The sequence below is a fragment of the Ochotona princeps genome, chromosome 2 (genome assembly GCF_030435755.1).
Source record: "Ochotona princeps isolate mOchPri1 chromosome 2, mOchPri1.hap1, whole genome shotgun sequence".
Taxonomy (NCBI): domain Eukaryota; kingdom Metazoa; phylum Chordata; class Mammalia; order Lagomorpha; family Ochotonidae; genus Ochotona; species Ochotona princeps.
The window spans coordinates 65,064,567-65,081,420 of NC_080833.1; the positions used below are offsets into that span (position 1 = coordinate 65,064,567).

Below are 16,854 nucleotides of genomic sequence, written 5' to 3' on the forward strand. Positions count from 1 at the left end.
TACCGTTTATGGCCCTTGTCCACACTACTGAAGAGCAGCAGTTTTTATGCTTACTACTTGTTGAATTCTTTTTTTTTTTTTAAGATTTATTTTTATTATTACAAAGTCAGATATACAGAGGAGGAGAGACAGAGAGGAAGATCTTCCATCCGATGATTCACTCCCAGAGTGAGCTGCAACGGGCTGGTGTGCGCCAATCCGATGCCAGGAATCAGGAACCTCTTCCAGGTCTCCCATGTGGGTGCAGGGTCCCAATGCATTGGGCTGTCCTCGACTGCTTTCCCAGGGCACAAGCAGGGGAGCTGGATGGGAAGTGGAGCTGCCGGGATTAGAAGCGGCGCCCATATGGGATCCCGGGGCTTTCAAGGTGAGGACTTTAGCCGCTAGGCCACGCCGCCGGGCCCTAGTTTGTTGAATTCCTTAGTGGATGATTAAGTTTGTAATTTATGGAAAATTGGAAGTGTGTCATTGCAAAAATAAAAAGGACACTTCCTCTCTGTCTCTGTTCCTCTCTGTATATCTGACTTTCCAATAAAAAAATAAATAAATAAATAAAAATAAAAAGGACAAGAAAGAAAGGAAAGTAGAATGGAAGTATTATGTACTTACAAAACTGTGTATATGAAATACGGAAAAAAATTTTCTTTTTATATAAATAATTTTTTTCCCCAGAAAAACTAACCACGGTTCTGAAAGAAACTTTTAGAGGACCACCCTTGTCAATCTAAGGGCCTCTCATTACATCCCCCCACCCCATTTCACAGCCAAGTTCATCATCTCTCCCATGGCCATGCTGGGACCCAAGCTGCCAACACATGAATATTTTTGGAGGATATTCAAACTATAGCAATGTGTATGCTTGTAATTAAGGACATCTTGTTTAACATATAGTGTTTTTTTCTAGTAAAAATCTGTTCATATAATGAGATCATTGTCATTAACAGTAATGCTTCCATAGTGTTTACTGTGTGTTAATCACACTAAAGTGTATCACATGTCCTATTTAATCCTTACAACACCACTGCGAAGTTGATATTAATGATAGATTAACCCTATTTGGCAGTTGAGGAAACTGAAGCACAGAGAAGTTAAGTCCAAAACCACATAGCTAGTAACTGGCGTTACCAGGACTTTGACCCAGTCTGGCTCCAAAATCTGCTGTTAATCACTCCACTATCAATACTCTCTGATGCTACCTTGTCAAATTTTATAACCAGTGTTACACATTTATATTTGAGTGTGTATATTCAACTGTCTATAGTACTACTAATGGATAATTTAAAACTTTTAAAAAATTTCTTATTCTTGGATAGGAGTTGTTAGGAAATGGAAGTCATAATTTGAATCATTATTTAAGAAATTTCAAGACTAGGCCAGTGTTATAGGTTGGTGGTTTACAGCTCTGCCTTCAGCACTGGCATCCCTAATGGGTGCCAGTTTAAGTTCTACCTGTTCTACTTCCAGTCCAGTTTCTTGCTAATGTACCTGAGAAAACAGCAGTGGATAGCCTACATCCTTGGACGTGCATGCACGTGGGAGACCTGGAAGAAGCTCCTGGCTTTGACCTGGCCCAGCCAGCCCCAGCCATTGCTTTCATTTGGTAATTAAACAAGTGAATGAAGTTTCTCTGTCTCCATATCACTCTATCTCTTTCTATCTCTCTCTAACTCTGCCTTTTTAATAAAATTAAAATCTTTATTAAAAAACTAATTTAAGAACTAAGTGTGACCTAGTTAACATTTAACATTGACACATTTTTTTTGAGACTTATTTGAACGTCAGTGAGGGAGAGGGAGGAGAGTCAGAGGTCTTCCACCCACTGTTTCGCTCTGCAAATGGCCACCATGGCCAGGCTGAAGCCAAGAGCTTCATATGGGCCATCTTTGTTTTTCCCTGGAGTGGAAATGGAGCAGCCGGTACACAAACTACCACTTGTATGGAATGCTGGCATTGCATGCAATGTTTTAATCTGCCTATGTCACAATGTAGGCCCTGGGAGAAAAAGCTTTATTATGTATATCAGTAAAATACTAGCAATAATTTGTCTTCAGGTACGTAAGTGATAATGTGAATTTTAATACTAATTTTTTTGAGAACTGTAGTAAATCTGTTACTGTCCTTTGTTATAATTTATTCTAAACTGAGAGATGATTTGTGAATTGGAGGAATAAAACTCTTAGTTATATGTGAATAAAACCGAAGTAAAAAAATGGCATCAATTGAATGACTAATTGTACTTTTAGCATTTTCTGTTGTGGTTAAAATGCTATTATCTAAAAATTTTCCTACTTAAGTTTATTCCAAACTCATACTTCTATAAAAATAAATTCTCTCTATTTATTATTAAAATATAGTATTCCCAGTAGAAAACTTAATTAAAGTTGTTTAAAACAATATAATGTTAGTAGACATTTTTATGTAATTATGGTTCATGTCCTTTTAAAATACAATGGCACAGTTCCCCTCAGTATATTATTAAGCAAAAAAACTTTTTTGCCACTAACTTGATAAAACAGTAAGTTTTCTAGAGTGCTTGGAAAAATTTGTTTCTTTAAAATACATTGTAATTTTCTCATTTTTTTAGATGTATTTATTATTGTATTGGAAAGGTAGACTTACAGGGAGAAGGAGAGACAGAGAAGATCTTCTGTCTGCTGGTTCACTCCTCAACTGGCCACAATGGCCAGAGCTGAGCCAACATGAAGTCATTAGCCAGGAGCTTCTTCTGGGTTTCTCACATGGGTACAGGTTCCCAAGGCTTTGAGTCATTCGTCCACTGCTTTCAAAGGTCACAAGTAGGGAACTGGATATGGGAAGTGGAGCAGCCGGGATATGAACTGATGCCCACATGGGATCCTGGTGCTTGTAGTTGAGCTGCCCCTGCTACATTGTAAATTTCTGTCAAGGAAGAATACCACTACTCTAGCATGAGACTTTCACCTTAATAAATTGCAAATCTTTAGAAGAAGTCTAAATAAAATATAATTGTGCTTCTCGGAATCTCTCTAATGCTTGAGGAGTAAAGTGAAAAAAAATTTAAATGCAAATACTAATTTTATGTCTGTTAAAAAATGTACAATGTTTAATTTTAACTGAAGAAGGAAATGTCAATGACTGAATCAATGGACTTTTTGTTCTGACTTTCTACTAAACATAGTGGGTACTTCTAAAAATTCATGGAAAAAGGCAATTAAATGATAATTTTTTGCAAGCAGATTTTGAAATCTGGGTATAGTCTTTCATAATATTCATTTTACATGCATTTATTGAAGTACTGTTGCACAATAAAAAAACTTGTGAATAATTTCTAAACAATTTCACAATATTACTATGTATGATTTTGGATTTGTGTCAGTTTTGATCACAGCTCTTCTCTGCTCTATTTTCCCTTAAGGCTACCAATACTGATCCCTTTTCGTACTCTTCCTTTTTATGTCGTGATAATTATTTGCAAGGGATGTTATTTGTACCCCCAACAGAAAATTACTACATATCATACAAATTTGGATGACCAAAATTCAATGCAAAGTGATTGTATAATGGATTATCAGCATAGTAGAGGAGACAGCTAAGTTTGAGAAAGTGAAGGTAAGAGTAAAATTATCTCCAGTGTAATGTATACTTTTAATAATACTATCAATGCATTAACCTATTACACTTATTTGACGTGAGTATACATCTTAATAATCATTTTTGTCCTTTTTTTTTAATGTTTTAAGGATAAATTCCAGCTATAGTGTTTACAAGACTTAAAGAAAACAATATTTTTGGCAACTATTTGCCAAAAAATTATGTGCAAAGATTTACAAAGCTGCAAATTTGCAAGTATCTGCCCATTTTACCAATGCCTAGTCATATTGTTTTATTATTTAGTAGTCTTTACCAAAAAAGTACATTTGCTTCCCAATTAAGTTGAAATTTTTGTAGGAAATTTTTTTGCTTTTTGGCTTTTTAGTAATTTGACTTCTGTATGTAAGAGATGTTTGGAGAAATATGAAAATTCCTTTTTCACCCTTGATGTCTAGAAAGCCAGATTTATCTTCATCTGTTGATGTTCCAACTCACAGATGTGAAAGGTCTACGTGTGGTTCTAGAATCAGTCCAGTCTTGAAATACATTTGTTTCTTTACCCCTCTTTCATTATCCTCAGAACAATGTCAGGTTTTTCATAGAGAGCTGTTGGAAATTAATTCTATAATTAGGTGACTTTGTTTTTAACTCTAGATGCCGATCTTTGTACTGGATTCCAACTTGGCAATATGCTTTTCTTAAAGTAAAAATCTTAAGGTGACTTTGGATATTACTTTTTTTCCTCTCTAACATTTTTGGATTTGTAAAGTATATTGAACATTCTTGATAGGCCTAAAAAACCGGTTAAGTAGCTGATGAATCTCTCAGACTGGTAAGTTGGCTAGAGAGATGTTAGAAATTGCTAATACCAAGGTATTTTTAAAGTAGAAAATTTTGAGAAATAAAAAATCATATCTGTCAAGACTCAAATCTGAAAACTCAGAATTGCTGAGTCATCTTTGCTTGACAGATGGAGTGGGTGTTCCCATTTTTTTTTAATTTAAATGATTATATTCTAAACATATAGGGACATTTTCTTTTTTCTCATAGAAGGTTTCTTAAAACTTCCAAATTGTTCAGTAGTCTAAGTACAGGGTAGAATTTCGTGCAATCTTTTTTTTTCCCTTTTATTATTATTCCATCCTTCCAATATCAGATTGGAGCTGGGAACACATCTGTGAAGGTGAGAAACCATATAGGAGATAAAAAATAAGTTAGGTAACTTGAAATATCTCATACTTACCAAAGTATGTCATATGAAAACAGGTATCAAGAGGGCTATGACCTAAACTTTATTAATTAAAAAAAGATACAGAAACTTAGCAAAAAACTAAGAATACAGAAAAAAAGCATTCAAAAGAAATATACTAATATTTACAAGGGATTGCCTAAAATGATGTGATAGGGAGATTTAAATTTTGTTCTTTTTTCTAGGTTTTCCAAAATATGTAGCAATGAACATAAAATTAGGAAACATGTATTTTTTTAAAAAGAAAAGATGTTTCTTCTATTACTGCCCGTTGATTAGTTTATGTAGATTTTTGAGTTGATCCAGCTAAGGTCTTAAAAGGAAGCTGAGCATGTACAATCTGTAATTTGATACTCTCCTTCTAGTTTTCCTGCAGCACAAAAAGTCTTTAAATAGTGACCCTTAAAGTGGGGGCCTCGTTCTGTTTTAGTTGAAGTAAATAGATTCAGTTATTAACCTTTCACAGTAAAGTGCTAGTTGGCTAGAACTGTTAACTCTTGTATACTACTGAAATTTAATTAAAATCATTAGTTAAAAGTCATTGTTTTGTCTTAAAATACTGTATTTTAATTTTATTAAAGATAGGCTTTTTACAATGCAAAACTGGTATGATGACTTCCTGGCATTACTAAGAGGGAGACTCCAGGAATTTAAAAAATTACGTGTATTATTTGAGATTTTTAACTTAAACATTTAACATTGTGTATATAATAATACTTAAAAACTTGAAATTGAATCTAAAAAACCTAAGATAAGTGCAGAGTGCTTTTATTTTTGTAATACTTTACCATTAGAATGTGGGGTGCTTAGTGGCTATTAGTATTTTTGCTGCTTTACACCTAGAATGGAATAAATATGTAGATAGGACATTCTGTGTTGAACTACTGTTTTCTTTCTTTCCTTCCTCCTCTTTTTAAAAATTCACTTGGCTTCTTAAGTAGGAACTAGAAACGACAGAGCCAAAAGGAAACTGAATAGTTAATCGTGGAGGAGGAGAAAACCTAGCTGAGTACTTTGACTAGAGGCAGCTGGGAAAGTGACGTCCTGCAGCATTTGCTGTTCTAGAAAGTACAGAGACACGTAGTGAAAATGGGAGGATCCAGAAGGAGGCCGGCTCCTGTGTAGTGTATATTTATCTGTAAGTGAGCTGTTGGGGAAGGAATTAAATACAGAGACGCTGTCTGCCTGCTGCCTGAAGACAGCTAACTCCCGTGGCTGATTCGCTTTAACTTTTAAAATACCCAGCTCGATTTCTTTTTCTCAGAATCGTTGTACTGCTAAGACTGGGGACGCTGTTTTCTTTTACAAAGGGAAATCTAAGTTGATTGCAAGGCTTTCGAAATGGGGAAAGACTATTATTGCATTTTGGGAATTGAAAAAGGAGCTTCAGATGACGATATTAAGAAGGCTTACCGAAAACAAGCCCTCAAATTTCATCCGGACAAGAACAAATCTCCTCAGGCAGAAGAAAAATTTAAAGAGGTCGCAGAAGCTTATGAAGTGTTGAGTGATCCTAAAAAGAGAGAAATCTATGATCAGTATGGGGAGGAAGGTAAGCATTCCATGTATGTGTGGCTGTCTCTTCAGCTCTCTGGCGCTTGTGCCCTCTCTCCCCTGGTTTATTTTTATTCATTTATTTATTTATTTATTTTGCTTTCTCTCTCAGGCTTCTGATTATCAATAAATTGGATTCTCAGACATATCAAAATAGAAAAATAAAGGGTGAAAATCTGATCAGGGTTTATAATCCTGGCATATGAATAAGTAAATAATAGCTATGAATGAAGTGTTCTTGTTTTGCCTCCAAAGAAATGTTAGCGTTTTGTATTATACATATTCTACTGTTAGTCTTATGATGTTAACATTGTATATTAAAAAAACCCCTGCAAATTCTCATATCCATTAAAGAATTGTGTAAAAAATCTTATGCAACCTGTTTTTTTTTTAATGTATTTTCTGCTGTAACTAGTAGAGGCTTTAGTCATTTCACATCGTAAGATTGGCAGGTAAATTTGGGGTAGTTAGCTTACACTTTAGTCATTAAAAACAAAAGGAAGTTTTTGCCTTTCTTATGGCAAAGCTAGCTTAGCCCGAACAAGACAGAGTCGTCCCTCAGAAGCAGAGAGCTCAGGCATTTAGCTTCTAGTTGTTTTTGGCATTCTGCCTGGAGAGGAAAGAATTTTCCTGATGTCATAAAATACCAGAACAAGTTTTTAGCTTAATTGTAAACAGTAATTTTGTGCCAAGAAAATGAAATCTCAGAAATACAGTTTTTGACCTAAAATGGCCACCTAGTAAGCACAATTATTGATTGTGTTTTAGGTAACAGGTTCTTTTGTAACCTTGCTTTGTGAGTATGAAGGAAAGTATAACAACTTTCCTTTTTCTCTCCTGCCATACTTTTGTTTCTTGAATTGTGATATCAGAAACTAGGCAACACAGCACATGGAAGTCATTTAATATTACCTTTTTATTATCTTGGATTTTATATCAGTTTTATTCACCATTTCCATATAATACAGCTATTAAAATAAGACCACTTAAAAATCACAAATGGAACAACAAAAAGTTAATTACCACAGGTTCTGGGATTTCTAACTTGTAAAAGTAGGAATCAGATATGTTATTAGTTTTCCCAAAAAATGTCTTTGAATCATGGTGGTTAGAAAAACTTTTTGTTATCTCTTTGTTTCATATCAAATTTTTTTTGTTTTGTTTAATATAAAATCTGAGTTAGAAATAGATTCTTAGAATATAGTTAAGCAATGATTGCTTTAGAATTAAATTAATTAAATGTAGACAAGCAGATGATTATATAGAGAGAATGCTCTTTTTTTTCTTGCTTTGTTTTACTTTTTGGTCTGTAAGTTACCAAAAATTTAAAGTTTATACTGCTGATTTTGGTGTGGTGAGGACCTGTAATGTCAAGTTCTTACAAATTAAATGTTAAAAAAGGCAAATTTCGATTCTTCAGATTCCCTGTAGCCATACTCCTAAAGTACCATGATTGATTCATTTAGAAGCTAAGCAGTACTGTGACTGGGTTCATGTGAGATTCTAATGCAGTATTCTTTTTGAATGAATTATTTTTGTAGTTTTATAAGGAGATGCAAAAATACTCAATACTATAAATTTCCATTAAAAAGCACGTATCCCCTACTTTAAATCTAAAATAGTTAGCCACATCATGGATTGCACAAGTTTATCTGTGACTAATTGTAGGAGTCAGAGTTTTTAAGGATATTTGCCATCTAAATTTTCTAGTTATTAAGTGGTACATTTTTTCTTGGGTTAGCAGTACCTTTTCAATGTTTTTCTGCATCTTATTTGACTATTATCATTACTAGTGAATGAATTTTTGAAAACTAAACTGGGATCATCTATATAGTCGTGAGTAGATTTTTGTTCTTGATTCAGGTAGCAATAAAAGAATGAGATGAAAGTAAATTTTACAACATTGAAATATATTGTTCTGAACAATATAGTCAGGTAAACTTTATATTCAGGTAAACTTTATATTCAGGTAAACTTCATTCTTTAATTTACCTGAAGATGCTTCAGTAAAAATTATTTGAATTATATTTCAGAACTACTGTGGCTACAAAGAATGTTAAATTTATTTCCCTTTCTTAAGAATATCTCAATTCTTAAAAAAATCCAGGGCAGACATTTAACTTAATGATTGAAACACCAGTCAGTACAACAATGTTCCCTATCAACTGTCCAGGTTTGGAACCTGACTGTGACTCCTGATTCGAGCTTCCTGCTAGTAGAGAACCTGGGAGGTAGCGATGTTGGCTCCAGTAACTGGGTGACCTGAACTGAATTCCTGGCGTGCAGTTTCACTGGGGCTCAACCCTGGCCATTATGGGCAACATGGACATTTGGGCAGAGAACCTGAAGCTAGAAATGTGTTTTCTCTGTCATCCTGTCAAATAATTTCTAAAAAATTCCCCTTAGGTACACTGAAAAATTATGGAAAATTCTTTTTTTTTCTCCTAGATTTTCATTGATCTGTTTGTACCTGTAGTCCTGGTGCTGTAGGTTTCTCTAGAAGTGGTGAAACATCAAAATTTAAGAATGAGGAAATGTTAATAGTTTTCTTGATAGTTTTTTTCGTAACATTACATTCTTGAAACTAGGATATTGAAAAGGTAAAAAGGAACTGAGAAACCTAGGGGTTGAATTGCTACATGCTTATGTTTAAAATTAAGAAAGCTGATCCAGTTTATGTTTTGAAAATGTCTAATGCCCAGTTTAAAATTGTTTGTATAAAGAGGGTTAGACCTCTGTGAACACAGGAAGAAACTGAACCATTTATCTCATCCCATTCCTCCATCCCACTGTGCTCCTGACCCTCTCCATCCTAGTAGGAAGTGGAAGCCTGTATGGGTCTGTAACCCCCTCACCTGTGTAATAAATATTGGAAAAAAAAACATGGACTGGAAACTTCCATGGAGATAGCTTGGATGTGTTATACGACCCAACAGTTGCACTCCTAGGAATTTAGGGAAGTGAACTAGAACCGAAAGTTTGCAGGAAAATGAAATTGAAAGATAATTTGGTTTTGGAACAAAAAATTACAATCCATACATAGATCTGTCATGTATTTTTCACAAACTCTTTGAAGACTTCTGTATATGATATGCCTGAGCGAAGACTGAATGTTCATAGTAGGATTATTTGAAAAGGCTTCAAACAAAATGCAAAAGTGAAAGTATAAAAAAATACACATCCAATGGTATACTACTTAGCAATTAAAAGGGATTAATTTATTGAAACATGCTATAACCTGGAGGAATCACAGTAATATACTAAATGAAAGAATTTGGAGGCTAAAGATTACATATTATATGCTTATATGTGTATGAAATGGTTGAGAAGGACAATTTGTAGAAGCAAATGCGGATATATCTTCTCTAGGCCTGGAGTTGGAAGGATTATCTACAAATAGAAATTGAAGAACTCTTTGAAATGATGGAAATGTTCTATAACTAGATTGTGTGATGGTTATGTAATTGTGTAAATTCACCAAAACCTAATTGTCTATTTCCAGCAGGTTAATTTTGTGGTATTTTAAATAAATATTTTCAAAAGTAAAGAAGTTTTAAAAATAATTGAATCATTTGTAAACAAAAAATATGGAACTACAGAAATTTAAAATTGGAATCTGAACTATCTCTCCCCAAAAGTTTTAGATTTAGCTCTGAGTGGCTCAGTGGATATGAACAGAACTTTTTATTAGAAGAATTTTGAAAAAATATTTTATTAACATCCTTGGACTAGTTTACTAACTTTTTTTTCTTTAGGTTTTCCTTATTGTGTTTGTTGCTTTATTTTATCCGATAACTAACATCTAGTTGTAAAGGTAGAGTTTATATGATAAAATTATGTTTATTTTTTTCTTCCTAGTTTGTTCATTCTATTCTTTATATAGTTTACTGTGTTCTAAAGATAGGTAAGTAAATGAGATTTTGTGAAGTAAAACTGGAAAGGTTTTCATTTTTCTGTAAGTTTCTGAATTGTTACTATCTGAATTTTTTACATATTATATCTTTAAGAGGTTTTATAAAGTGCTATTTTTGAAATTCTGATATTCTAGTGCTCTTTTGATGAACTTTAAATCAAGTTAACTAGTGGAAGTTACTGTTATGTTGGATTTTCAAACACATTCTTATTTTTAGATTGCAAATTCATTGGCAGGCTCTTTTTAAAATAGTAACCTTTGGGCAAAGCTTAGACAGTTGTGGATTCTAGAATGCATCCTTTGATCATAGCAAATGACTAAATGATGGTATCTAGAAAACATTTTGGACAGCCAAAGGAATCTAGTGGCTTATCTAAATTTTCCATTAGCAATCTAAATGTACATGACTAAGAACTGACTAGGATGATGATATGCCTATTTTATTCAACTGCTGCCCAATGCAAATGATATTTAGATAGTGGCATGAATTTTGGTAGGATTTTCTCAGTCAGTAGATTAGGGTTTATCTTTATATGAACTGCATAGTCAACTGCTGAGTAGCTGGTCAATCCTCAGAGCTGCAGTGGAGGCTTTTTGTGTGCAGTAGTAAATAAATCACTTTAGACTGTGTGTGAATCTTAGGGAGTCTGTAATCCTGAGTTACCATTTTTGGCAGAAAAAGGAAGTGTTTTTAGAGAAAAGCCAAACTCATGATGTAATAACTAAAACTGTTATTCTTTCTTTTCATGAATCTATTATGAGTCTAGAGCATTTACACTTTTCTCTTGTGTAAGTTAGATTGGGCAAGCTGATTTATCCAGTTTACTTATCTTTCAATTAAATTATTATACTCTTATGATATGTATAGGATGAATAAAATGATTGAATTAAGTTAAATATTGGTTTAGTCACCTTGGTCATGACCTAGTGTTATATTTGTGTTTAAATTAAAAAGAAAAAATCTTTCTTAGCTTTTGATATTTACAGTTATAATTATACTACTGAAATTTAGGAAGAGAGATTTGTATGTCCAGTACATTTTAAGATCTGATTCTATTTTTACTTGCCATTCAGTTTCCACAAGGAATTTGCCTAACTGCTACTTGGATATATCATGCAATACATATTTTGATTATTTTTCAGAATGTTAGATCTCTCTAGAATTCTATCCATGTATGAAATTAAAGATTTAGACATGAATTGACACTCTGACATATACCCCTTTTAATGGGAGAAGCCAAAGGCTTCTAGTAGATTTAAAATTATTAAATCCCATATATGTTTATATGATTGTATTTGGTAATGATTTTGCTTCTGCCTTCTCTACCGATACTCAAGACTTTTTGTTTGGTTGGTTCAGGAAAACTTTAAGAATTATTTTATTCACTAAATGGGACAGGCAGGTAGCAAGCTTAATCACAAATAGGAATCCATACTTCCCCCACCCTATGCAATAGAGTCTTCCTGCTTGTCAGTCAAATGACCCCTTCTGATTGTTTTTCTCCTCCTCACCTGGGACTGGAGGGAGGGTAGGGTCCTGTACCATTCCCCTGCCCTGGGTGACAGGGATGGGTGTGCTCTTTGTCCCTGTGGAAAGGAGAAATGTCTTGCTGCTACCTTTCCCTTCAACCCACAGTATCCCTGAATGTGTTTCTGTGATTATTTCACCTTTTAAATAAACTTCACAAAATTAAAAGAAAAAAATTACTTAATTTCCTTCATTTGATGATTAAATGCCTATCATTTTCAACTCTGTATAAATGAACAATACAAATATAAATAAAATTTACCTTCTGTCTTCATTCACTGTTTGGTCCTATTTGAATCTCTGAGAGTTTAATATTTTGATTTTTAAGCTTGAAATTTTTAGATTCTTTTCCAACTTGTTGACTTGGTTAATATTGTCCATAAAACTTACTTGAAAATTTTGCTGGTACCGTAATGGTAGAAATCCTTGTCAGTATCAACCCCATAAAAAGGTTTGTTTTTTTTTCTAAGTCTTAGAATCTTTCTTTGGCACATAGTGGGAAATGCTATTTCAAATATGTAATCTTTTGTGAGCTACATGTCTCTTAGATGAGCTCTTGAGAGGAGAGTCAAAGGGTCATTATATTGCTGTCTGACATGTGTTATCCACGATCGACAGAAATAACCAGGCCTTGCATGTCAGGAGAGTTTACAGCCCTTGATTGCAGTTTTCTTTTTAATGCTATGATATGGTATGCCTACATAGATTTAGAAAAATTGGTTATCTATGCATGTATAACAATTCTAGTTTGTAAAATTTTTTGGTTTTTCTGTCATTAGAATTTTTCCCTTTCTGCCACAGAAAGAGTTACATTTCAGTTCTTGAAAAATGAGATAACATGAAATAAAACTAGTTACCATGAATATAGCATTTTATATTACTAATTATAATTATAAACATTCAAACATTTCAACTGACATCTTTTAAAAACAGTTTTGTCTACTTCAGTATGCTGAGCAAGTAACTTATGAAACAAGGCAGTCAATTTTTTTCTTATCTGTGAAACAGATTCACAACTAAGTTCTTAAATGTTGGGATTTAAGGGAAGAATTTGAAAGGTGTAAATTTGACTTAGTATGAAAATCATCAAAAGTGACACATCTGTTTTGTGTCTAGTTATAATAACATCTTTGGCTAATATTAATAAAGTGCAACCTAAGTTGACAGCAATACAGGTTTTGAATGCTTAACTTTCAAGGATAGCAAACTTTTTTCTAATCATGCTTATATCTTCCCTTAGGGCTTAAAGGAGGAGCGGGAGGTACTGATGGACAAGGAGGTACCTTCCGATACACATTTCATGGAGATCCTCATGCCACATTTGCTGCATTTTTCGGCGGTTCCAATCCCTTTGAAATTTTCTTTGGAAGACGGATGGGTGGTGGTAGAGATTCTGAAGAAATGGAAATAGATGGAGATCCTTTTAGTGCCTTTGGATTCAGCATGAATGGTTATCCGAGAGACAGAAATTCTGTGGGGCCATCCCGCCTCAAGCAAGATCCTCCAGTTATTCGTGAACTCAGAGTATCTCTTGAAGAAATATACAGTGGTTGTACCAAACGGATGAAGATTTCTCGAAAAAGATTGAACCCTGATGGAAGGAGTTACAGATCTGAGGACAAAATTCTCACCATTGAGATTAAAAAAGGGTGGAAAGAAGGCACCAAAATTACTTTTCCAAGAGAAGGAGATGAAACACCAAATAGTATTCCAGCAGACATTGTTTTCATTATTAAAGACAAAGAGCACCCCAAATTTAAAAGAGATGGATCAAACATAATTTATACTGCTAAAGTTAGTTTACGGGAGGTAAGTTAATAGTACCTATGATTCTGAGAGCAAACAAAATTATGCAGTTGATTGATCTTAGCGTATTTATGTAAATAATAGCTAATACTTATTCTGTGGTTACTATTTATTTTTTGTTTTTTTAAAAAAGATTTACTTACTTGAAAGGCAATGATAAGAGAAACACACACTCACACAGCAAGGGCAAGGGTGAGAGAAAACTTCTATATGTTGGTTCATGCCTCAATGCCTACAAGAAGCTGCAGCTGGGCCAGGAGCCAAAGCTTCATCTGGATCTCTTACATGATTGGCAGGCACTGAAGCATCTGGGCTGTTATCTGCTGCCTCCTAGGCACCTTAGCAGGAAGCAGAGCAGTTGGGTCTTGAACCACACACTCTGATACAGACCTCCTCAACTGTGACCCGCTATTTCTTTCTGTTAACCCTCACAGTAGCCTCTGAGGTAGCGATACTAATAAACATCCACTGTGGGTGGCATTATGTTTTCCAGATTGTAACTTATATTAATGAGTTTTAAAGATTTATTTTTTTTATTGCCAAGTCAGATATACAGAGAGAAGGAGAGACAGAGAGGAAGATCTTTTGTCCAATGGTTCACTCCCCAAGTGACCACAATGCCCAGGGCTGAGCCAATCCGAAGCCAGGAGCCAGGAGCTTCTTCTGGGTCTCCCATGTGGGTGCAGGGTCTCAAGGCTTTGGGCCATCCTCTACTGCTTTCCCAGGCCACAAGCAGGAGCTGGATGGAAAGCAGGGCTTCTGGGAATTAGAACCGGCACCCATATGGGATCCTGGCACATACAAGGCCAGGACTTTAGCCACTAGGCTATTGTCCCAGGCCCAAGCTACTTATATTAATAATTTAAATGGTAATTTTAAGTGATGACTGCATTATATGCTGTGAAACCTAATGTTAGTCAATACCATTCTGTTTTTGCAAGTGTGGTTTATAAGACCTGCATGGTAATCTCATCACCTTAGCCTGTGTATAAAATTTGTTCAAAGTCATTTGGAATAATAGCCATGTAATAAAAGGCAGTAAAAGATGGTAATTTATATTTGATAATAGTACTGTTTTAATACAATTTTTAACTGAGATCTTTGCATCACTTCTCAAATTATAAAGTAATCCTGCAAAAAAGCCTATATCACTCCCTACCTGAAAATTCTTTTTTTTAAACAAAAAATATATTCTTTATATTGTTTCTTGAAACATCGGCCCACCCTTCCATGATTTGCAAGCAGCAGTTCTATCTGTGAATAGAAAGGCTCTAGATGCCTGGGTTTTCAGTACGGAAAGTCCAGGGACACAGAAGAGAAACAACCCGAGGCTCTCATAATGCTACAAACCCTCCACAAATTTTTCTAGTGTACCAAGTGAAAATTCGTAAGGTGGCTCTACATAATTGTCTTCCATATAGTCTAAACTGTTTGCCTCAAATAAGAGGCCAGTTATGGGCATTTTACTTAGTAGTTAAGATGCATAAAAAAGAGGGGGCGGTGCCACGGCCTAGCAGCTAAGGTCCTCACCTTGAACGCACCGGGATCCCATATGGGTGCCGGTTCTAGTCCTGGCGGCCCCGCTTCCCATCCAGCTCCCTGCTATGCCCTGGGAAAGCAGTCGAGGACGGCCCAAAGCCTTGGGACTCTGCACCCACATGGGAGACCCAGAAGAGGGGCTCCTGGCTCCTGGCTCCTGGCTTCGGAACGGTGCAGCTCTGGCCGTTGAGGTCACTTGGTGAGTGAATCATCGGACGGAGGATCTTTCTGTCTCTCCTCTGTATATCTGACTTTGCAATAAAAAAAAAAAAGATACATATAGTCCACATTGGAGTACCTGGGTCAGTTTTTAGCTCTGGCTTCTGATTCCAGCTCCCTGCCAGTGGCAGTTCTGGAAAGCAACCCTGATGGCTCAAGAAAGCAGGTTCCTGCCACCCATACAGGAGACCTGTGTTGAGTTCTTAGCTCTTGGCTCTGATGCCGGCTCCACTTCAGCCGCTGTGGGCAGATGAGAGTTCCTGCTGCCTCTCTGAATTATCAATTAAATAAAAGGCCTTTTAAAGTCTTTTATATCTATAAGTAAATAGACTTTTAAGTTTGCTATGTTATGATCTTTATGATTTTTGTGCTGTTACCTGAGCACTGTGCCATACAATATGAATGTTCCTGCCTTTACCAGTACCTGCTACTGGTGACTGGTCCAAAGCTTAGGTCAATTATGCTGTACTTGCAAAAAAAGCAAAGCAGGACAGACGAGGTAAATTTGGTGCCCTTTCTCTTACAAAATACCTCTGTGCTTGCCTCTATGCCCACACTATCTTGTACTGTAACTTTTAGTGTGCTTGTGTGTTTGTGTGAGTTCCTTGTGTTTTCCTTGAGGTTGAGCTTTGTTCATGGTCGCTAATGGTTCAGTATCTCACATCTGTGTGGCATATAGTAGCCACACAGAGAATTTTAATTGACTTAAATATATTTCTTGTCCTGCGGTTTTCCAGAGGTAGGTGGTGCTTCAATCCTGTTCTTTCCAGTTCTGAGCTGCTTCTCTTCACCCCCTCAAAAATCCTGCACCTTGAATTATTGTAACAGCAGTTTAAAATCACTTTTTTCCCTCCCGTGGCAATGTAAAAGACCCCCTTTTCATGCCATTTTCCCTCCCGTTTCTGTCTTTTGGTACATGTCTGAATCTACATGTCCTGAAAGGAGTTTAAAATTTTACTTTAGTGATATTATCTATTACCACCTCAGTATTTTTGCTTGGATCTTTAAGTTGTGAAGTTTGTTAATTTTCCTTAATTTGATTCATTTTAGGCATTATGTGGCTGCTCAATTAATGTTCCAACAATGGATGGAAGAACCATCCCTATGTCAATAAATGATATTGTGAAACCTGGAATGAGGAGAAGAATTATAGGATATGGGCTGCCGTTTCCAAAAAATCCTGACCAGCGTGGTGATCTTCTAATAGAATTTGATGTGTCCTTCCCCGATACTATATCCTCATCATCCAAAGAAGTACTTAGGAAACATCTTCCTGCCTCATAGAATGAAGAACTTTGTTACCCACATTTTGATAAGGCACTGAAAATATAAAAGGACTGGCAGTTTACTGATGTAGGTGTGAATTCTGTATAAAGATGTGCAAATTCTTTTGAGGGCTCATTTCATTGCAGTGCATGAATAGAGATGGGTCAAATAAATAGGGCAAAAGGATTTTTACAGTTGGTGATGAGGAGA

The 16,854-nt window shown here is 35.3% G+C and overlaps 1 protein-coding gene across 6 annotated transcripts in view; it reads left to right on the forward strand.

The window, feature by feature from the left end:
* Nucleotides 1-16,854, forward strand: part of DNAJB4 (DnaJ heat shock protein family (Hsp40) member B4) — a 30,363-nt gene that overhangs the window by 12,637 nt on the left and 872 nt on the right. The window contains exons 2-6 of one of the 6 annotated variants that reach the window (XM_058658441.1): nt 3,480-3,588; nt 5,758-5,957; nt 6,084-6,371; nt 13,055-13,623; nt 16,429-16,854. The exon at nt 16,429-16,854 is cut by the window's right edge and continues 872 nt beyond it. In XM_058658441.1, coding sequence (XP_058514424.1) covers nt 6,161-6,371; nt 13,055-13,623; nt 16,429-16,662 — 1,014 coding nt within the window. In that variant the 5' untranslated portion in view covers nt 3,480-3,588; nt 5,758-5,957; nt 6,084-6,160 and the 3' untranslated portion in view covers nt 16,663-16,854. The remainder of the gene's footprint in view (nt 1-3,479; nt 3,589-5,757; nt 5,958-6,083; nt 6,372-13,054; nt 13,624-16,428) is intronic. The other 5 variants (XM_058658451.1, XM_058658448.1, XM_058658459.1 and 2 more) reach the window with 5 other exon arrangements.